The 23,751-nt window shown below is 41.0% G+C and overlaps 2 protein-coding genes across 2 annotated transcripts in view; one reads left to right on the forward strand and one right to left on the reverse strand.

Moving 5' to 3' along the window:
• Positions 1 to 10,961: 10,961 nt before the first annotated feature.
• On the forward strand, positions 10,962 to 13,709 carry LOC134358761 (nanos homolog 1-like). Its single transcript, XM_063071225.1, has 2 exons — positions 10,962 to 11,986; positions 13,223 to 13,709. The coding sequence occupies exon 1, from the start codon at positions 11,233 to 11,235 to the stop codon at positions 11,974 to 11,976; it is 744 nt and encodes a 247-aa protein (XP_062927295.1). The 5' UTR covers positions 10,962 to 11,232; the 3' UTR covers positions 11,977 to 11,986; positions 13,223 to 13,709.
• A 4,195-nt stretch (positions 13,710 to 17,904) lies between these two features.
• The window catches only part of eif3s10 (eukaryotic translation initiation factor 3, subunit 10 (theta)), a 66,809-nt gene continuing 60,962 nt past the window's right edge, over positions 17,905 to 23,751 (reverse strand). Inside the window, exons 19-22 of the mRNA XM_063072063.1 lie at positions 20,850 to 21,112; positions 20,592 to 20,730; positions 19,549 to 19,736; positions 17,905 to 18,890 (exon numbers count right to left, since the gene is read on the reverse strand). Of these exons, the coding sequence (XP_062928133.1) occupies positions 18,688 to 18,890; positions 19,549 to 19,736; positions 20,592 to 20,730; positions 20,850 to 21,112 (793 nt within the window). The 3' untranslated portion in view covers positions 17,905 to 18,687. The remainder of the gene's footprint in view (positions 18,891 to 19,548; positions 19,737 to 20,591; positions 20,731 to 20,849; positions 21,113 to 23,751) is intronic.

The following is a 23,751-nucleotide window of genomic DNA, read 5'->3' on the forward strand; positions in this document are numbered from 1 at the left end:
TTTTCTCTTCTTATGTGATATATGCTTCTCCCTCTCAAATTGCAGTATGAATTCAATCATATTATGGTCACGGCCTCCTCAGGCTTCCTTTACATTAAGCTCCCTACTAAGATCTGGGTTATTACACAACACCCAATCTAAGGTAGCCTTTCCCTAAACTTCCTCAAACACAAGCTGCACTAAAAAGCTATCTCACAGGCTTTCAACAAATTCCCTCTCTTGCAATCCAACACCAACCTGATTTTCCAAATAACTTTGAAGTTCCCATTACAATTGTGTCATTACCTTTATTACCAGCCTTTTCCAGCTCCCTTTGCAATCTGAACCTCACATCTTAGCTACTATTTGGAGGACGAAGTTTGATTCCCATAATAGTGTTTTCACCCTTGCAGTTTCTTAACTCCACCCACAAAGATTCAAAATTCTCTGACCCTATGTCACCTTTTTCTAAAGATGTAATTCCATCTCTTACCAACAAAACTACACCACCGCCTATGTCTTCCTGCCTGTCCTTTTGATACAAGGTATATTCTTTGATGTTAAGCTCCCAGTTATGGCCTTCTTTCAGCCATGACTCAATGATGTCCACAACGTCATACCACCCAATCTGTAATAGTGCCACCAGTTCATCCACCTTATTCCAAATGCTATGCTTATTTAAATACAGCACCTTCAGTCCTGCATTCTTCACCCTTTTGAATTTTGTCTCTGTAGTACAATTATCTCTTTGCTCTGACTGCATTTCTACCCAATCATTGACTTGTCCTTCATTACAGCCATGTTACACCCATCATCTACTTGTAAACCTGCTGGCTCAGCCTCAGCTCTATCAGACTGGTCCCCATCCCCCTGCCATATCAGCTTAAACCACTCCCAACGGCTCTAGTAAACCTGCCCGCAAGAATATAGGTCTCCCTTGTTCAAAAACATTCATTATAACCAGAAGAAAAGAGAATATTTTCAATGCTATCAAAGCCTCAGAGATAAGATAAAGTTGAAAGTTCAGAGTGGCATTTTAACCCACAGCCTGACACAACAATATTGAAAATGATGAATCCTCACAAGTTATAGATCTTACATCACTGGTATTCATTATCATTGAAGAAAAAAAGAAAAAGGAATGGTGCTAATTTTCAAGTCAACAAAGCTGTCATCGTTTGTAGCAATCACACTAAAGATGTGAAATTAACCTAGTTTTAATACTGACTTTGAATTTTTTTGAGTATGCAATTTATTCTACAAAATCAATGTAAGGTTCACTCACGCAAGGAAATTATTTAGCTATTAAAAAACAAATTGCTGGAGAAATTTAGCCAGGTAAGCAGCATCTGTAGTGGAGGTGGTGGTGGGAAGGAATTGCCAATGTTTTGGGTCACTGCATCAGGGCTAATTTCTAATTCCTTTCCCCCTGCAGATGACGATCAAGTTGTTAAGCTCCTTCAGCAGTTATTGCTTCTTCCAGATTCCACTACCTGCAATTCCTTGCATTTCCAAATATATTGATATGACCTGAATTGTATTTTGACACGACCCAGAGTTTCTAGATAATATATTGCACAAAATCTGGATAGTTACACCTGTGACCAGATAAATATTTTTAGAAACATAGAAAACCTATAACACAATACAGGCCTTTTGGCCCACAGACCGGTGCCAAACGTGTATTTACTTAGTAATTACCTAAGGGGAGGAGAGGGAGGGGGAGACAAGTTCCTGCCTGATAGCTTCATATTTCCCCTTACTCCAATTAAATGCTTTCCTAACTTGTCTGTTCCTATCCCTCCCCATTGCTATAGTAAAGGAGATAGAATTATGATCGCTCTCTCCAAAATGCTGTCCCACTGAGAGACCTGACACCTGACCAGGTTCATTTCCCAATACCAGATCAAGTACAGCCTCTCCTCTTGTAGGCTTATCTACATATTGTGTCAGGAAACCTTCCTGAACACACCTAACAAACTCCACCCCATCTAAACCCCTTGCTCTCGGGAGATACCAATCAATATTTGGGAAAATAAAATCTCCTACCACGACAACCCTTTTATTATTACACCTTTCCAGAATCTGTCTCCCTACCTGCTCCTCAATGTCCCCGTTACTATTGGGTGATCTATAAAAAACACCCAGTAAAGTTATTGATAATTTCCAGTAGTCAATCCCTCCATGACTTCCTGCTTTACTGCAGCCATGACACTATCTCTAAACAGCAGTGCCACGCACCCACCTCTTTTGCCTCCCTCCCTGTCCTTTCTGAAATATCTAAAGCCTGGTACTCTAAGTAATCATTCCTGCCCCTGAACCATCCAAGTCTTTAGTGGCCACAACATCATAGCTCCAAGTACTGATCCACGCTCTAAGCTCATCCACTTTGTTCATGATACTTCATTCATTAAAATAGACACATCTCAAACCATCACTGTGAGTGCATCCTTTCTATATCACCTGCCTGTCCTCCCTCTCACACTGTCTCCAAGCTTTCTCTATTTGTGAGCCAACAGCCCCTTCCTCCCTCTCTTCAGTTTAGTTCCCAAACCCCCAGCAATTCTTGTTTAAACTCTCCCCAATAGCCTTAGCAAACCTCCCTGCCAGGATATTGGTCCCCCTGGGATTCAAGTGCAACCCGTCCTTTTTGTACAGGTCACACCTGCCCCAAAAGAGGTCCCAATGATCCAGAAATCTGAATCCCTGCTCCCTGCTCCAATCCCTCAGCCACACATTTATCCTCCACCTCACTCTATTCCTATACTCACTATCACGTGGCACAGGCAGTAATCCTGAGATTACTAATTTTGAGGTCCTGCTTCTCAACTTCCTTCCTAACTCTCTGTAGTCTGTTTTCAGGACCTCTTCCCTTTTCCTGCCTATGTCGTTGGTACCAATACGTACCACGACCTCTGGCTGTTCACCTTCCCAGTTCAGGATATCGTGAACACGATCAGAAACATCCCAGACCCGGATAATTTTTGTTGAAGTATATAAAGATAAAAGTGTATTGAAACATCTAAAATTGTATGATTCATTCATCCTTCAAATGGCTAACATAAATCTAGAGCAGCATCTAAAGATAAAGATTAGTTTTATTTGTCACATGTACATCAAAACATACAGGGTAATACATCGCTTGTATCATCAACCAACACAGTCTGAGATCTATGTTTTTCAGAAGGAAGAGTTCGATTGATCTGAAAGTAGGTTAAAAGGTCAGCACAACAGCATGGGCCAAAGGCCCTATACTGTGCTCTAATGTTCTCCGTTCTATATGGTGGGGATAGTCCGTAAGTGTCGACAAGTTTCCTGTGCCAACACGGCATGCCCACAACATACTAACTCTAACCCATATGTCTTTGGAATGTGAGAGGAAACTAGAGCACCTGGAGGAAACACGTAATCACCGGGAGAATTATGAACTCCTTACAGACGGCAAAAGGAATTGATCCTCAATCTTACAGATGCCACTGTAAAGCATTAAGCTGACTTATTTACTGATTTTACCATTCACCAGACAATTGTGTCAGAATCTTTCACACAGAGAGTTGAGGTTATAAGGAATGGACAGCCAGAGGAAGCGGTAGAGGTTGATACAATTATAATGCTTAAGAGGTATTTGGCCCTGTACTGGGACAGGAAACGGGTGCATCAGGTTCTGGAACAGTTATTACCCCTCAACCATCAAGCTCCTGAACCAGTGGAGATATAGAACATAGAACATAGAATAGTACAGCACAGTACAGGCCCTTCAGCCCACAATGTTGTGCCGACCCTCAAACCCTGCCTCCCATATAAGCCCCCACCTTAGATTCCTCCATATACCTGTCTGGTAGTCTCTTAAATTTCACTAGTGTATCTGCCTCCACCACTGACTCAGGCAGTGCATTCCACGCACCAACCTCTCTCTGAGTAAAAAACCTTCCTCTAATATCCCCCTTGAACTTCCCATCCCTTACCTTAAAGCCATGTCCTCTTGTATTGAGCAGTGGTGCCCTGGGGAAGAGGCGCTGGCTATCCACTCTATCTATTCCTCTTATTATCTTGTACACTTCTATCATGTCTCCTCTCATCCTCCTTCTCTCCAAAGAGTAAAAGCCCTAGCTCCCTTAATCTCTGATCATAATGCATACTTTCTAAACCAGGCAGCATCCTGGTAAATCTCCTCTGTACCCTTTCCAATGCTTCCACATCCTATAGTGAGGTGACCAGAACTGGACACAGTACTCCAAGTGTGGCCTAACCAGAGTTTTATAGAGCTGCATCATTACATCGCGACTCTTAAACTCTATCCCTCAACTCATGAAAGCTAACACCCCATAAGCTTTCTTAACTACCCTATCCACCTTTGAGGCAACTTTCAGGGATCTGTGGACATGTACCCCGAGATCCCTCTGGATCCTGCCATTTACTTTGCACTCTGCCTTGGAGTTTGTCCTTCCAAAGTGTACCACCTCACACTTCTCCGGGTTGAACTCCATCTGCCACTTCTCAGCCCACTCCTGCATCCTATCAATGTCTCGCCGCAATCTTTGACAATCCTCTACACTATCTACAACACCACCAACCTTTGTGTCATCTGCAAACTTGCCAACCCAACCTTCTACCCCCACATCCAGGTCGTTAATAAAAATCATGAAAAGTAGAGGCCCCAGAACAGATCCTTGTGGGACACCACTAGTCACAATCCTCCAATCTGAATGTACTCCCTCCACCACCACCCTCTGTCTTCTGCAGGCAAGCCAATTCTGAATCCACCAGACCAAACTTCCCTGGATCCCATGCCTTCTGACTTTCTGAATAAGCCTACCATGTGGAACCTTGTCAAATGCCTTACTAAAATCCATATAGATCACATCCACTGCAATACCCTCATCTATATGCCTGGTCACCTCCTCAAAGAACTCTATCAGGCTTGTTAGACACGATCTGCCCTTCACAAAGCCATGCTGACTGTCCCTGATCAGACCATGATTCTCTAAATGCCCATAGATCCTATCTCTAAGAATCTTTTCCAACAGCTTTCCCACCACAGACGTAAGGCTCACTGGTCTATAATTACCCGGACTATCCCTACTACCTTTTCTGAACAAGGGAACAACATTCGCCTCCCTCCAATCCTCCGGTACCATTCCCGTTGTCAACGAGGACATAAAGATCCTAGCCAGAGGCTCAGCAATCTCTTCTCTCACCTCGTGGAGCAGCCTGGAGAATATTTCTTCAGGCCCCGGGGAATATTCCGTCAGGTCCCAGGGACTTATCTGTCCTAATGTATTTTAACAACTTCAACACCTCCTCTCCCTTAATATCAACATGCTCCAGAACATCAACCTCACTCATATTGTCCTCACCATCATCAAGTTCCCTCTCATTGGTGAATACCGAAGAGAAGTATTCATTGAGGACCTCGCTCACTTCCACAGCCTCCAGGCACATCTTCCCACCTTTATCTCTAATCGGTCCTACCTTCACTCCTGTCATCCTTTTTTCCTTCACATAATTGAAGAATGCCTTGGGGTTTTCCTTTACCCTACTCACCAAGGCCTTCTCATGCCCCCTTCTTGCTCTTCTCAGGCCCTTCTTAAGCTCCTTTCTTGCTTCCCTATATTCCTCAATAGACCCATCTGATCCTTGCTTCCTAAACCTCATGTATGCTGCCTTCTTCCACCTGACTAGATTGTCCACCTCACTTGTCACCCATCCTCACCGGGACAAATTTATCCCTTACATCCCGCAAGAGATCTCTAAACATCGACCACATTGTCCATAGTACATTTCCCTGCAAAAACATCATCCCAATTCACACCTGCAAGTTCTAGCCTTATAGCCTCATAATTTGCCTTTCGCCAATTAAAAATTTTCCTGTCCTCTTTGATTCTATCCTTTTCCATGATAATGCTAAAGGCCAGGGAGCGGTGGTCGCTGTCCCCCAGATGCACACCCACTGAGAGATCTGTGACCTGACCCAGTTCATTACCTAGTGCTAGATCTAGTATGGCATTCCCCCTGGTCAGCCTGTCCACATACTGTGACAGGAGTCCATCCTGGACACACTTAACAAACTCTGCCCCATCTAAACCCTTGGAACTAATCAGGTGCCAATCAATATTAGGGAAGTTAAAGTCACCCATGATAACAACCCTGTTATTTTTGCACCTTTCCAAAATCTGCCTCCCAATCTGCTCCTCTGTATCTCTGCTGCTACCAGGGGGCCTATAGAATACCCCCAACAGAGTAACTGCTCCCTTCCTGTTCCTGACTTCCACCCATATTGACTCAAAAGAGGATCCTGCTACATTACCCACCCTTTCTGTAGCTGTAGTAGTATCCCTGACCAGTAATGTCACCCCTTCTCCCCTTTTTCCGCCCTCTCTATCCCTTTTAAAGCACTAAAATCCAGGAATATTGAGAATCCATTCCTGCCCTGGTGCCAGCCAAGTCTCTGTAATGACCACTACATCATAATTCCATATATGTATCCAAGCTCTCAGTTCATCACCTTTGTCCCTGATGCTTCTTGCATTGAGGTACACACATTTCAGCTCTTCTACCTTACTGTATTTACACCATTTATTCTGCTTCTCTTTCCTCAAAGCCTCTCTGTATGTTAGATCTGGCTTTACTCCATTCACTTCTTTCACTGCTCTATCGCTCTGGGTCCCATCCCCCTCGCAAATTAGTTTAAACCCTCCCAAACCATGCTAGCAAACCTACCTGCAAGGATATTGCTCCCCCTCAAGTTCAGGTGCAACCCATCCAATCTGTACAGGTCCCACCTTCCCCAGAAGAGATCCCAATAATCCAAAAATTTAAAACCCTGCTCCCTGCACCAACTCCTCAGCCATGCATTCAACTGCCATCTCCTCCAATTCTTACCATCACTGGAATAAATTCACTCCATCACTGAACTGATTCCACATCCTAAGGACTCAGTTTCAAGGACTCAACATCTCACGTTCTTGATATTTATTGCTTATTTATTTATTTATTATTATTATTTCTATATTTTTCTTTTTGTAATTGTACAGTTTGTTGTCTTTGCACATTGGTTGTTTGTCCGTCCTGTTGGGTGCATTTTTCAGTGATTCTACTCTGTTTCTTGGATTTACTGAGTCTGTCCGCAGAAAAAAACAGTGAGATACATTTAGTTTGATAATAAATTTACTTTGAACTTGAAGTTTAAGAATAAGATCTATGATTAGCTCCATTTGTCACATGTACATTAAAACATTCAGTGAAATATGTCATTTGCATGAAATCTAATCAGTGAGGATTGTGCTGGGCAGCCCACAAGTGTTGCCATGCTTCCAGCACCAACATAGCATGTCCACAACTCATCCTAACTGAATGCCTTTTGAATGCGGGAGGAAACTAGATTACCCAGAGAAAACCCAAGTGGTCATGGGGAGAACGGACAAACTTCTTACAGGCCGCAGTGTGAATTGATCCCTGATCTGTAAAGCAATACACAAACTGCTAAAATACCATGCTGCTCTTTGCTTTCTGAGCTTCATCACAGTTGGTGTCCCACTGGTGAAGGTTAAGCACTTGGGTACAGACAGAGACAGGTATGTGTAATTGTTAGCAACAGCAAATGGGTATAGTTACCGGTATTTATTTACTGGTACTAATTCAACATTTGGGGTGATAAAACAATATATACTAAGGTGTAAGAAGGTTGCTGAGACCTTCCGCTCTCTGGAAAAATTATCCCAAATTCTTTGTAAGAACTACCAAAAGCATGAGCTTGCTCTTCATTTGGATCTGAATACATACTAGAATTTACTGAAGTTGACAACAATTCATGGGTTATTTTTCTTTGTTGGTTAACTTTTCAAGTAGGTTTTGTATTTTGACAAAATCTTTAATAACCTTTAAGTGCCAATCCCAGCACTGTTCCCAAATGGAAAGACTATGTACTTTGGTGTGATTGGCAATAGGTGCTATGCAAACCAGGAGTTAATTTGAAGTTGCTTCTGTTGCATTGTTGTTTCATGTCCTGTTTTACTGTTCCATCCCCTCCATTATTGATCAGAGTGCCATCAACATCTCCCAAACTATTTCTATTGGATCTGTATTTCCGAAAGCAAACAATGATGAGGCTTTCCGTGAAACAAACACGTTGCATCCGTAAAGCAAACGGCATTATGAAGGACCCCACGCATCCCTCATACAAACTCTTCTCCCTCCTGCCATCTGGCAAAAGGCACTGAAGTTTCTTCCCCCAAGCCATCAGGCTTCTCAATACCCAGAGCCTGGACTGACACCAACCTACTGCCCTCTACTGTGCCTATTGTCTTGTTTATTATTTATTGTAATGCCTGCACTGTTTTGTGCACTTTATGCAGTCCTGGGTAGGTCTGCAGTCTAGTGTAGATTTTGTGTTGTTTTATGTAGTTCAGTGTAGTTTTTGTATTGTTTCATGTAGCACCATGGTCCTGAAAAACATTGTCTCGTTTTTACTGTGTACTGTACCAGCAGTTATGGTCGAAATGACAATAAAAAGTGACTTGACTTGAAATGGTTGGAGTTGCTTTAGGTTATTTATTGTGCTTCTAACACAATTAAATCCTCACTATTTTTTATTTATTGTAAATTATAATAATTTTTTATACCTTGCACTGTACTGCTCCACAAAACAATAAACTTCATGACATGTGTCAGTGACAATAAACCCTATTCTGATTCTGATAATATTAGACTTTGGAGTTTATTTCCTAAAAAAATAAAATTCTAACAAAATATTCAATATTAACTTCAAGTGCAGTATTACAAAAACAATGTAGTAATGGTAATCTAAGGACATTTATTATGAGCACAGTTCCAGTTTAATGAGTTATCTAGTTATGGTTATTCATAATTGGTTATAATGGAGAGGAACGAACAGTTGATGTGTCAAGGCAAAGCCCTTTATCAAATACCTGGGGTGCCACCACAGTGGTTAGCTGAGCAGTATTACAGTTTGGGGCATCCCAGAGTTTGGAGTTCAATTCCAGTGCTGTTCTGTTAACAGTCTCTGTATGTTCTCCCCATGGACTATGTGGATTTTCTCTGGGTCCTCCAGTTTCCTCCCACAGTCCAAAGACCTACTGGGTAGGTTAATTAGTCATTGTAACTTGCAGTTAATCAGGGTTGCCAGGGCCAGAAGGGTATACTCTGCACTGTATCACAAAATAAAAATAACAATCAGGACAGCAAAGGAAGTGGGATGAATGCAGAAAAAGAAGGTGGGGAGAGGAAGAAGTACAAGCTGGCAGGTGAGAGGTGAAACCAAGTGAAGGGGAAGGTAGGTGGGTGGGTTGGGGGAGATAAAATGAAAAACACATGTTTTTGCCTCACTGTAAAGCTATTTAGTAGTTCCTTCTATCCCCATAATCTTGCAAGACAAATTCATTTCGCTGGCTCATATTTAATGCCAGCTCCATCATGAGAAATGTACTAATAATAATTCTGTAAACTAAAACAAATTATTTTCTTAAAGAATCTAACACCAACCCAGTTCTTCTGTGAGTTATCTAAATTAGTAAAGAGCTATATTATTGTTAGTGCATGTTAAGTTTAATCAGTTAATTAGAGATACAGTGTGGAATAGGCCCTTCGAGTCACACTGCCCAAGCAACCCTGGATTAAACCTGAGCCTCATCACAGGACAATTCACAATGACGAATTGACCTACCAAATGGTACACCTCGAAAACCAGAGCACCCAGAGAAAACCCACATGCTCCATGTGCAGGACATACAGCCCCCCTACAAATGCCGTTAGAATTGAACTCCAAATTCCAACGCCCTGAGCTATAAATGTTGTTCGTGCTAACCACTGTGTTACCGTGACTTCCCACAGTATTTATATTAGTATTTTGCAGCTTAATTTACTTCTACTTCCCTGAATAACAAAAGGCTCATCTGCTCCAAAGTAAATTTATTACAAGACTATGTACATGTTATCATTTACTACCCTGAGTTTCATTTTCTTGCAGGCATTCACTGTAGAAGAAATACAAAAGAATCAATGAAAAACTACACTAAAGACTTACAAACAGTCAACGTGCAAAAGACGAAGTGTGAAAATACAAAAAATACAAAATAAAAATAATAAATAAATATTTAATTCAGATTATATGGCTTGTAGAGTCCATAGATTGTGGAATCAGTTCAGTATTAGGTGAGGTTTTCCAGGTTGGTTCAATAGCCTGATGGTTGAAGAATAATAACTGTTTCTGAACCTGGTGGTGTGCCAACCTAAGGCTCCTATGCCACATTCCTGTTGGCAGTAGCCAGAAGAGAAAAGAAATCAAATGAAAAAGGACAATTATCCCTCCAAAACACAGCAAATATTGGAAATCAGCTAAGAAATACTCTGCACATCAGGCACCATGTGTAGAGAGGGAAACAGAGTGAATGTTTAAGATCTCTCTCTATCTGCACAGATGCTGCCGGATCTGCAGAGTATTTCCAGTGTTTTACCATTGATTCAAAGGAGCAAAGATGCAATAGAATGACAAAACAATGTTTATATAAAATCTTTACTATTTTAACAGGCTCTGCTACCAGCTACTTTATATTTGGAATTTAATCAAAGATAATTTTAAACCAAATGACATCTTTGATTTCTGGAACTTCTGGTAATATCTCAAATGAAACATCTTGAGGCTCCTCACAGTTTTGCATAAAACCTTCTGGTTAAGCTAACCTGTTTTCAATTGACTTCACGTTAAACATGGAAGCACAAGGAGAGGAACGGATGACAGTGACCGATAAGCCTCTCCTGCCTCTGTCGCTGACCCTCGCGTTCGCCATTCAAAAATGGCCAGAATGCCTGGTGACTGACGGCGTAACTAACCAATAAGAACCGCACTGTCAGGGTTAGCCCGATTATTGTCCAATCAACGGCAGCGGTAGGCGGACCCCAAGCAGCTCAGTTGCTATTTCTAAAGAGATAATCGGCTGTTTGGGGATCAGAAGAGAAATGGCGGTGGGGACTTTGTGTGAAATTTGCAGGATTTAAAGGGTGTTTGCAGAGCGTGGGTGTCTCTGAGGGCGCTTGGCTGAAAAGTTTTGTGTGGAGGAGGCGTGTGCCTATTCGAACTGCAGTGCCTGCGTTGTATTTATGAGTGAGGAGACTCGGAAAAACTACAGCGTTCTAAAGAGGCATCGTCGAGAATCTCTGCAACGGGAAGGGGGTGGAGGGGTGGGGAGAGGGAGGGGGTGGGGGGAAAGAAAACACAAGATTCTTTGTAAATGAGAAATGGAAAGTTTTGGATCACTGGACAACCGGTTGGATAATCATACCAGCCCGGTGGATTATTTGCACCAGAGGTTCGCCAATAGTTGCGAGAACACTTTCAACTCGTGGAATGATTATTTGGGTCTGACCACACTGGTGAGCAAAGCTGTCAACCAGGCGGGCAAGAGTGGGCTAGATCCGGGCAGCGAGCTTGGTTTGCAGACCCGGTCTCCCTATCTCGCCCGCTCCCTAGAGCTGAGTCACCTGCCCCTGTGCTCTCATCACGGCGACCTGCTAGACTCCGACTTGGAGGAGAGGTTCGCTGAGTTCAGCCCCTTCTCCACGAGTTCGAGCTCCCTATTTGCTTCCTCCGGGGCGGGCGAAGAGCAGCGGCACCAGCAGCGACTGGACCGAGAACAGTTGGGGTGGAACCGAGTGGACGTGATCATGATGGACGAAAAGCATCTCCCTCACCACTACCAACAGCCAACTACTCACCACCAGCGAGGCGCCAGAGCTAAGCCAGACCTGCAAATCTGCGTGTTCTGCAGGAACAACAACGAGTCTGTTACCCTCTACACCACCCATGTCCTGAAAAGTCCCGATGGAAGAGTGCTGTGCCCCATCCTGAGGAGGTACACCTGCCCCCTGTGTGGTGCTAACGGGGACAACGCACACACCATCAAATATTGCCCCCTCTCCAAGCTACAACCCTCTATCCCGAAATTGAAGAGCAGAAACTCCGTTAGCAAGAGGGTCCGTTAATAAGGACAGCGTGAGTCGAATTAAGTTCATGCCCTGAGCAACCTTCATAGACTAATATTTGGACTTTTATTGAGAGTATTTTGAGTACGGGAAAACGTTTTATAGTGGCTGAATGTACACTGTCTAAATTTGTTTACAACCTACTATTTCTGGCGGAATATCAAGTCCAGAAACCTACCTCAGTTATATAAATACATAGTTTATGGAAATGAGAGAATGCCACAATCATTTTTTTTAAATCGGCTATGTGCATTTCGCTTTCAGAAAATTTAAGGTGACTTAACCAGTGACATATTGTAGATGTATTTTGATTTAATTAGGTTGTAAACGTTGCATAGGAAAGTGAAATGTAAAACTGTTCTAAGGACTACTAATTAGTAACTGTTAACAGTATGGGAAGCCAATAAATTTTCATGTTTTAGCAGCTCTTTTGTCTGTTTTGTTTGCGATGAACCTTCAAGTTGGTTAGAAACCAATTGTGCGTTCGACTGTCCTCGGGCGCCGCCTGGCCGTGGACAACAGTCGAGTCACAGACTTTACATTCAGTAGGTTGAAAACGATTATACACCACCCCCGCCCCGGGCCCCATCCGCAATGTGACCTATCCTTGGTGGCTTCGCACTCGGAATTAAAACTCGGTCACCGCCAGTTAATCTGGTTAGCCATGCCCGAGTATTGATTGCATCCTACCGCTAGTATCATAGCAAAGACCAACGGATGCTTTAACTGCCTTATAACCTAATTAAACGAGGACTAACGTGGACAATTGACCTTGCGTTTGGTTTTCCTATCCAACGTTTCAGGCGAATAATTATGTTCGTTCATCTGAAGATCTGTGCTTTAGTACTAGCTGCTTTCTCTGGGAGAAAGCAATGTTCTATATTGATGGTTGGGGAAAGGGAGAGCAGAAAGTTTGGATATTTGAATCGCTTTTGTTTCCAATTTACGTGGACTGACCTGAACTGGGAAATTCTAAAAACGTATGGATTTGAAAAAAAAATTGTCCCATTTCTAAAGTGGGATTAAATGTGCGAATTGGTAGAACTGGGGTTTTGTCTAATACAAACAAAGCGACATCAAGTCAAATCTATTTTTTTTAAAAAGCTGGTCAAACAGCTTCTGTGGCAAAGAACATACCATCGCTTTAGTTAACATCCAAACTAGTGTATAATCTGCAAAATGCAACAAGTAACACAATTTCATGGCACATAATTTAACATTTGACTTGATATAACTTATATTCCAGCATTTTATTGCTTCAGTCCGTGTGTTACTGAAACAATATTAACTTTGAGGCCATCCTTCTGATCTGTATGGTAGCTGAAGACTTGAGGATGTGACCAGAAAACTAATTGCCGCAATAGTGGGGAGATGCGTAAACATCCATAGTTTAATGGTCGTGGGATCTTGGCAAAAAAGTTGAAAGGTAAATTTAAGACTACTTTAAATTTTCTAATAAAGTCAATTTATTTTTGACTTTCAAATCAAGTGATAAACTTAAAGGATTAGCTGTTGATTTGTGAAACGAACTAGATTGGGAAGTATAATATTTCTCATCTGTAATATTTGTGTAGATGTTTGGAATAATGCCACAATTATCATGAGCCAAGGAAGAGCAGCATATTTAGCAAGTGTTGTGCAATTTTAATCTCCTTTGATATCATCTTTGTTCAATAATGGCATTCTTGTTCCTGACTCGAGCCCCATTGCCACAACTTGAGCATACATCACTCTGCTACATTATTAGGAGTTAAAGTGAGGCTCTATTTGCCCGGTGATGGAATGCCACAATAATACAATTGTGGACGGTTATTCCTGGGAATATTTACCCTGCATCAGTATTGAGCAATCAATTTATCAGGCATTTATTTAATTGTGGTTTGAGAAACTTTGCCTGGGGAATGAACTGCCAATATTTTCTATGTACATCTCCATATACTGGCAATTAACTAGCCATGAACATTTTGAAGTACCTTAATGTCACAAAAGGTGACATCAGTTTTTCCTCCTTCAAAAAGTAGTAAGGTATTTGAAATATGGTTAGATGACCTTGGACCAAAAACACACGATTCCATGCAAGACACTGCACGATTGTATGCCTGTTTAGATAATGAATGTTGTGCCATACGTTAAAACAATTAAAATTTAGGTATACAAAATTGAGAAGTATAGATAGGGTAAATGCAAATGGGCTTTTTCCATTGAGGTTGAATGGGACTACAACCAGAGATCATGGCTTTAAGGTGAAAAGTTTGAGGAAAACATGAGGGGAAACTTCTTCACTGAGAGGGTCATAAACTGCCAGCATAAGTGGTCCAATGGGCTGAATGGCCTAATTCTGCTCCTATGTTTTGTGGTCTTGTTTGAGCTCAATTTCAACATTTAAGAGAAGTTTGAATAGGTACACGTATAGCACTCCATATTGGTACTATGGTCCAGAGGACCTGTGTCTGTGCTGTATTTCTCTACCTGTTACGGCATTCTACAGAAACATGTCAAAGTGGTCGGTTTAATTGCAGGGATATTCTACAGGTTTGGGGAGGTTTTTTGGCAAAAACAGCAAACTGGAGGAAAATTAATCTCCACAAAATTGTATGAAAGCACTAGCCAGATGAGTACCAGCTTTCTATTGCGGAACTCTATATTGAGGAATGAAACAAATACTACATTCAAAGGAGTGTCCCTTTTTTGCCAGCAAAAAATGAGTCATGGCTGCTTCTCCTTTATATTATTCTTTGATGTAGAGAGAAATTCAATACTCATGCCTTGACTCATGTGCCAGAGTATAAATTTATGTGAATATATTGTATTCTCTCAAGGTGTTCCCTCAGACACTCTCATAATCTGATAATATTTATATTTATCTATAAAGATGACAAACTCAATACTGATGAGTTATGTGCAGTTGTATAAGTCACTGTTCAGCATTAAACAACTAGCAGGTGAGCAACAGCAGAATAATGGTTCTTTAAAATGTCCAAACAGCAAAAACATATAGCAATGTATATCAGAGTATCTGAGCAGTAAATCCCTCTAACAATAACATGACCTATACATGTACTTTTAATATGTGGTGATCCATTCTTTGGTATTAGTTGTCAGGAGGTTGTGAGGAGTCAAAGCATTCTAGGCAGCTGGCATCTGGACAATACAGTGCAACCATATTACTATGATTCATGCCTTTTTTGAGTTGGGGATAGTAGTCTGGATTGTTAATGCTTATGTAAACCTCATGCTGGATATATAAAGTGCTGTTGACCCTTGAAGAACTTGTGTTGCAATGGCCGCCCGTGCTGTTGTGCTTTAAGACTTCTTTTGTAGACACATTTATTGAATAGTGTCTAAAAGCATAGAAGCAGGCTAATGTAATTAGAGTCCTTGTCCAGTTTTTTTTTTAAAAGGCCAGTTGTGGTACAGGTAAACAAACAAAGGAAATGATTTCTGCTCAAGCAATTTTCTGAAACCATTCCAGAAACTACTGATTCTTTACTAATCCCAATATTGAGGATACAAGGTTTTTTCCCCAGGTATACAGTACGAGACGAAGGTACATATTAACTGCTAGAAAGCTAATAATGGCGGGCAAAGAAGCCTTTGATAAGGTGCCACATTAGGGTTAGGGTGATATTTAACAAGAGCCCATGGTATTACAGGAAAGATGCTAGCATGGATAGAAAATTGGTTGACTGGCAGGAGAAAAGTGGGAATAAAGGGAGTCTTTTCTGGTTGGTTGCCAGTGACTAGCAGTGTGCTGCAGAGGTAGATGTGGGATTGCTTCTTCACATCTTATACCAATAATTTGGATGAAGGAATTGAAGACTTTCTGGCCAAGATTGCAGACTATACAAAGATAGATGGAGGGGCAGGAAATGTTGATGAAGCAGGATGCCTGCATAGGATTGGGAGAAAGGGCAAAGTGGCAGATGTAATATAGTGTAGGGGAGTGCATGGTAATGCACTTTGATTGAAGGAATAAAAGCATGGACTGTTTTCTAAATGGTGAGAAAATTCAAAAATCTGAGGTGCAAATGGACTTGGGAGTCCTTATGCAGGACTCCCTAAAGGTTAACTTGCAGATTGAGTCAGTGACATGGAAAGCAAATGCAATTGAGAAAACTAGGATACAAATGCAAAAATGTAATGCTGAGGTTTTATAAGGCTGTACAGACCACCGTGGGCAGTTTTGGGCCCCTTTATCTATGAAAGGATGTGCTGGCACTGGAGTGGATTCAGAGACTGTTCATGAGAATGACCCCCTGGAATGAAAGGGTTAACTTGAGGAGCCTCTGATGGCCTGTGTGCCTGTACTCACTGGAGTTTAGAAGAATGAGGGGGGAAAATATATCAAAGAGCAGACATAGAGGCTGTTTCCTATATTGGGGAAGGCTAGGACCAGAGGACACGGTCTCAGAATACAGGGACATCCATTTAGACCAGATACGAGGAAAAATTTCTTTAACCAGCGGGTGGTGAATCTGTGGAACTCATTGTTTCAGACAGCTGTGCAGGCTAAGTCATTGGTAATATTTAAGGTGGAGGTTGATAGGTTCTTGATTAATTAGAGCATCGAAGGTTATGGGGAGAAAGCAGGAGAATGGGGTTGAGAGAGAGAGAATTAATCAGCCATGATGGAATGGCCTAATTCTGTTATGTCTTATGGTTCAAGTTCAGTGAATGATAGTGAAGCCTTAGCCAAACTAAATTGATCATTTACTAATCCAAATATTTCATTCAAAGAATTTGAAATAGATTATATTTGAACAATGGTAATTAGTTTGACTAGGAATTCATGAGAAGCACATGCACCCACTAAATATGCCATTAGAAAACCTACTCATTGTCTGATGCTGGATTAGGCTGTAGGACAGTTTTGTGGTTACTTTTTTATAAACATCATTTGTGCTTATGACCATGCTCTTCTCACTGTTGCCTTTAGAAAGGTGGTACAGGAGCCTCCTTCAGTACTCACACCACCAAGTTCATGACAGTTAGTACTCAACGTTCAAGCTCTTGAACTAAAGGAGATAACTGCACTTGCCCCATCACTAAAATGTTCCTACAACCTATGGCCTCACTTTCAAGGACTCTTTCTGTCATGTTCTCTACTTAATTTATTTGCTTTGTATTTGCTCAGATAAAACACAAGTAAACCAAATTTCTGCAATTTGCATTTCTTCTCTACTGTTGGCTCAAGAATCACTTAAACTTCTTTTATTCCACTTCCTTTACTTCTGCCAGGTTAATCTTATAATTTCTCGGACAGCATAGTTGAAGTCTGGGGATAAACTCAAACCAGACAAAGTGGAAGATAATTCATTTAAGTAGTCCAACCAAAGTTGTTCTCTGCTATACTTCAGCAACTGGAACACTATGTTATTAGCAAAAGGCAAGCCAATTTCCTAAACTGGAGAGAAAAAAAATACTTCCAAGAGCATCAGATATTGTGATAATATGCAAAAGCAAGCCAACCAATTACGGGACTCTTACTTGTCAAGTTCAGCAATCCAGTTTCCAAGTTGCTTATGTTAACAAGGTAATGGTGGGTTGTGTGACACAGCATTACCATACTCTTCGACAAAAAGACTAGCAACAAGTTTGTATACATTAGCTGCAGGTCCAAATAATAAAACTGACAAACATTTCAAATTAGCATCTCTTCAAAAAAAAAATTGTAATAGCTGTCAAATAGTACACAGCAAGCTAATTTAGCTAGCACCCTTATATAGGTTTTTAATCTTGACTTTTCTGATGAAGAGTCTACTGCTACTGATTGTAAAGAAATTTTCAATTATTTTCCTCAACTGTTCAAATCTGCCTTAGTGTTTAAATTACAAATTATCACTTAGACACTCAGCTCCAAATCCACAGAGGAAACAAAATTAATGCTTCATAAACTTTGCCCTACAACATTTAGGACTCTATTCAAATGAATAAAAACAGGCACTATGCACAAGTTATTTTATTTGATCTTTTTCCCTCCTTGAACAGACTGCAGTGTAATAGTCTGCAACACAATTACTAGAACAAATCTGATGAGGAAAACCTTTATTTGAAAGATGGGAACAAAACTAGATCTGAATCAATTTAATCATCCAAATGAAAAATAAAGCAAACCTGAGCAAAATTTCTCTGAACTGCAAGATTTAAATAATGTGACATTTTAAAAATATGTTCACACAGTCTACAGTATGACAGCTGACATACTGGCAACAAATAGTTGTATATTAAAAGCCTTAAATCACACCTATGTAATACAGCGAGGCTACTTTATCCAAATCAGTTGATAAAAATTGAGATTCAGGTTTGATGTGCATTTTTCTTTCATATTACAGCTGCATACATAGAATGCCAGTGCTGTTCATTTACCATAATGTTACCAACTGACAGGCTGACAAGTAATAGGAAGGCATTGTCCTTTCACATGACAGCTGCACTGGATGCTAATTGTATTCCCTTACTGCCCTTGTTGTCAACTGATAGGCTGACTTAGTAAAGGAAATGCTTTGACATGCAACAGGTGTTTCACTTTGCAGGCTCCTATCATTGTAGTTGCATGATTGGCTTGTATTAAGTTGGCTGTACTAAAATAGATACATGCGTACAGTTTAACAAATGTCAATTTAATTGTTAGCTTCAAAAAGATTAAGCCATAAAGTTACTATAATTCAGATTGAAAAGGATTCAGCCTGTAAACAGGACACTGATGTACTTTTAGCGGCGTACTGTAGTCCAGCCTTCTTCATCAATTTCATTTTTGATACGACGAGGTGTCTCTTTCTCCTTGTCAGTTCGCCAGGCTGATTTTTCTTGGTCACTGTCCTTATGTGACAGACCTTTGCTAGGTGTACCCTTTATCTCCCTGTCATCCTGGTTTTCAGCTCTTCGATCCTCACCACCACGTCGCCAGGCACCTACTGAAAATAAAAATCTAGGTAAGTATCATTGACTGAGAATTCAAGAATCATTTTACTTTGAATCAAGAAGGAAATCACAACAAATTAATATTTGACATGCAGCAGGAGAGCACTTAATCTGAATTTGTTAAGACTCATGTGACTATTCACCCTCAAGCTTGAGTGTTGGCACTTATTCCATCTTTACTTTTATGGGCTAGAATCATAATATTTCACAGCACAATCTGATTCACAAACTTTGCAACTAGAAGCCACTGTGGCAACTATCTTGCCTTTTCTTTTGGTACATTTCCAAATTGAAGTAAAGCTCAGGGCTAACAACAGATTGCAATGTGAAAGGTGCAGAAACATCATGTCCAGTCAGGTCATCATGATGAATAAATGGTGTCATATACCATTTGCTTGCACTCTTCACCATTCCAACTACAAACTCCAAACCAGAATTGCCTCACAATATGCTACAAAAGAGATTAAAATGAACATTGAACACTTATGCACAAGATTTATACAGATTTTAAAGATATTAGCAGAGCGTTAAAAAACACAACTTATGCAAATCGCTGTGGGGATAAAGCTGGTTAACCCTATTCTAATGAATAGAGCATTAAGTTTAAGCATTAAGCAATAATTAAGCATTAATATTATTCTGCTCTTTTACCCTCTTCTCGATCGCCCCTAACAGGTGGAGCACGACGCTCTGGCTCGATTTTACGATCCCTTATGTCTCGGCGTTCACGGAAGTCTCTACGATCTCGGTCACCATCCCAGTCATCACGCCGAGGAGAATTTCTCCAATTACCAATCTCTTCAGAGCCACCACGTCTCCAAGGGCCTTCATCCCTGTCTCTGTATAGCAAAATCTATTATGTTCATTTGTAACATTAATATAGTGAGACTGGTTACTTATGTATGTGTAGTTCAAAATATTTGTCCCTATATCAATGTTTTGATTTCCCGTTTACCTCCATTCAAATACCTAACATGGTCCCAGAAGAAATCATTTTTCTTACAGCTAATAAGTAAATTCTGTACCAATGGATGCAAAACTGGTTGATCAATTCTGCAAGACCACCACGTTTAAGCAATATGTTGAGCTATTCAGATATTTGACTCTCTGTGGAGTTAACATCTTACCTGTGTAGAGTTATGTAACCACAGTGAGGTCAGTAGTAATTGGCCTTATACTTAAGAGTTAAGCCAACAGTGAGAGAAGTCTGAGCCGCTTGCCTTTTTGGTTCCCAAGTGGACCATACTTCTGTTGATGCTGGTAAACAGCACCCGGCTTTCCTGCCTACACACAACAACCTGCTGGATTTGCTCTCACAGTTCACAAGTTAACAGCTATTTAGCCACAGTACCAGAGGATGTTCATCTGGATTCTAACAATGGGAAAAACAAAATGGCATGGATGAAGAAAAGAACCACTTTGTTTAAAAATATACAGCTGAACATTTCACTAAAAACTCTTCAAATATGTAATGATAATATGAAATGAAAATTGGGGCGTACACCAAAGTAATTGCAATATTCAATTGCCCGGCAAAGATCCACCTCAACAATTATTTTATGAAAAAAAACAAATAAACATGCTCTCAATACTTAAACATAAACCAATCTATCATAATACATTTAAAGTAACTTCAGTTAGCAGATTGTCTAATAAGATGAAGGAAGATTGTTATTAATCCACAAGCTACAAACCTAAATGTCGGACGTCGATCCTGATCTCGATCCTGATCCAAGTCACGCTCTCTATCCCGGTTATCTTCTGAAGACCTGATGTCTCTAGGTGGGGCCCAACTTTCTTCACGTGCTTTTTCTCTCTCTCTCCATCCACCACCTCAAATTCAAAAAGAAAATATTTTCTTTCAGGTAAATTATACATTATATGGATGGAATTAATATAAACCACAAATGCCTCAGTGAAGTTAAATCCAGAACTAACAAAATATTTTGTACCAGGTCTCTCAAGTGGTCTCCATGGGCCGGGTCTTGAATCGTCTGCACGCCGAGGGCCCCTGTCATCATCTCGGCGTGGTGTTCTGTCATCATCCCTCCAAGATCCCCGGTCATCATCACTTCTTCTAAACAACATACTCCGATCGTCATCTCCTCTCCTGAACAGTGGTTCCTTATCATCATCTCGTCGGATTCTGTCCTCTCCCCGACGGAATGCAGGCCTTTCATCTTCAAAAGCTCGGCTTTCTCCTCGGCGCCATTCTCTAAGTGTGTGGTGGGGGGGGAGGGGAGGAATTGAACACAAGGCAAACTGTTAGAAGATTTCACAATTTTACCCATCTGTAAAATGCAATATTTGAAACAGTGTGGAGAGAAAACTTTTTAATGGAACCAACAGCAAGAATGAGAGTAGAGACCTTCCGGAGGGGAAAAGAACTCTGAAATGGAATGTCAAAGAGTAAATTCATACATGTGAAAGAATGAGGTGCGAAGTACACCAAATGGTACAATTCTGAAGTCCAATAATATCAACTACATAATACCTGTATTTTGAAAATAGTAGGACATACAGTTGAAGCTTAGAGTTATGTGGCTTCATAAGTAGGTGTGAAACCAAGACAATATTGGCAAACTTTTAGAAGTCAACGGATCGACTCCATAAATTGACTCGGTAAAATATTCAAAATACAGCATCCAATTCAGGGTACACTGTTTTAGGATGCAAGATCTTGAAAGGACTAGAAAATTACTAGGTATCAAGGATGGAAAATTCAGTTGCACTGAAATATGAGAAGCTGGATTCTTAAAATAAAGACCATAAGACAAAGGAGCAGAAGTAGGCCATTCGGCCCATCGAGTCTGCTCCGCCATTTTATCATGAGCTGATCCATTTTCTCCTATTTAGTCCCACTCCCCCGCCTTCTCACCATAACCTTTGATGCCCTGGCTACTCAGATACCTATCAGTCTCTGCCTTAAATACACCCAATGACTTGGCCTCCACTGCCCCCCGTGGCAACAAATTCCATAGATTCACCACCCTCTGACTAAAAAATTTCTTCGCATTTCTGTTCTGAAAGGGCGCCCTTCAATCCTTAAGTCATGCCCTCTCGTAGTAGACTCCCCCATCATGGGAAACAACTTTGCCACATCCACTCTGTCCATGCCTTTTAACATTCGAAATGTTTCTATGAGGTCTCCCCTCATTCTTCTAAACTCCAAGGAATACAGTCCAAGAGCGGACAAACGTTCCTCATATGTTAACTCTCTCATTCCCGGAATCATTCTAGTGAATCTTCTCTGTACCCTCTCCAACGTCAGCACATCCTTTCTTAAATAAGGAGACCAAAACTGCCCACAGTACTCCAAGTGAGGTCTCACCAGCGCCTTATAGAGCCTCAACATCACATCCCTGCTCCTATACTCTATTCCTCTAGAAATGAATGCCAACATTGCATTCGCCTTCTTCACTACTGACTCAACCTGGAGGTTAACTTTAAGGGTATCCTGTACGAGGACTCCCAAGTCCCGTTGCATCTCAGAATTTTGAATTCTTTCCCCATTTAAATAATAGTCTGCCCGTATATTTTTTCTGCCAAAGTGCATAACCATACACTTTCCAACATTGTACTTCATTTGCCACTTCTCTGCCCATTCTTCCAATCTATCCAAGTCTCTCTGCAGACTCTCCGTTTCCTCAGCACTACTGGCCCCTCCACCTATCTTCGTATCGTCAGCAAACTTAGCCACAAAGCCATCTATTCCATAATCTAAATCTTTGATGTATAATGTAAAAAGAAGCGGCCCCAACACTGATCCCTGCGGAACACCACTGGCAGCCAACCAGAATAGGATCCCTTTATTCCCACTCTGTTTCCTGCCAATCAGCCAACGCTCTATCCACGTATGTAACTTTCCCGTAATTCCATGGGCTCTTGTCTTGTTAAGTAGCCTCATGTGTGGCACCTTGTCAAAGGCCTTCTGAAAATCCAAATATACAATATTCACTGCATCTCCCTTGTCTAGCCTACTGGTAATTTCCTCAAAAAATTGTAAAAAGGTTTGTCAGGCAGGATTTTCCTTTAAGGAATCCATGCTGAGTTCTGCCTATCTTGTCATATGCCTCCAGGCACTCAGTAACCTCATCCTTGACAGTCGACTCCAACAACTTCCCAACCACAGATGTCAAGCTAACAGGTCTATAATTTCCTTTTTGCTTCCTTGCCCCCTTCTTAAATAGCAGAGTGACATTTGCAATCTTCCAGTCCTCCGGAACCATGCCAGAATCTATCGACTTTTGAAAGATCATCGCTAATGCCTCCGCAATCTCCACAGCTACTTCCTTCAGAACACGAGGGTGCATTCCATCTGGTCCAGGAGATTTATCTACCTTTAGCCTATTCAGCTTCCTGAGTACTTTCTCTGTCGTAATTGTGACGGCGCACACTTCCCTGCCACCCTTGAGTGTCCGGTATACTGCTGTCTTCCTCAGTGAAGACTGATGCAAAATATTTGTTCAGTTCCTCTGCCATCTCCTCATCTCCCATTTCAATTTCTCCAGCATCATTTTCTATCAGTCCCATATCTACTCTCACCTGTCTTTTACTCTTTATATACTTGAAAAAGCTTTTAGTATCCTCTTCGATATTACTTGCTAGCTTCCTTTCATAGTTAATCTTTTCTCTCTTAATGACCTTCTTGGTTTCCTTTTGTAAGGTTTTAAAAACTTCCCAATCCTCTCTCTTTCCACTAATTTTTGCTTCCTTGTATGCCCTCTCTTTTGCTTTAACTTTGGCTTTGACTTCTCTTGTCAACCACGGTTGCATCCTTTTTCCACTCGAAAATTTCTTCTTTTTTGGAATATACCTGTCTTGCACATTCCTCATTTCTCGCATAAACTCCAG

This window comes from Mobula hypostoma, chromosome 19, assembly GCF_963921235.1.
Source record: "Mobula hypostoma chromosome 19, sMobHyp1.1, whole genome shotgun sequence".
In the NCBI taxonomy this organism is placed as follows: Eukaryota; Metazoa; Chordata; class Chondrichthyes; order Myliobatiformes; family Myliobatidae; genus Mobula; species Mobula hypostoma.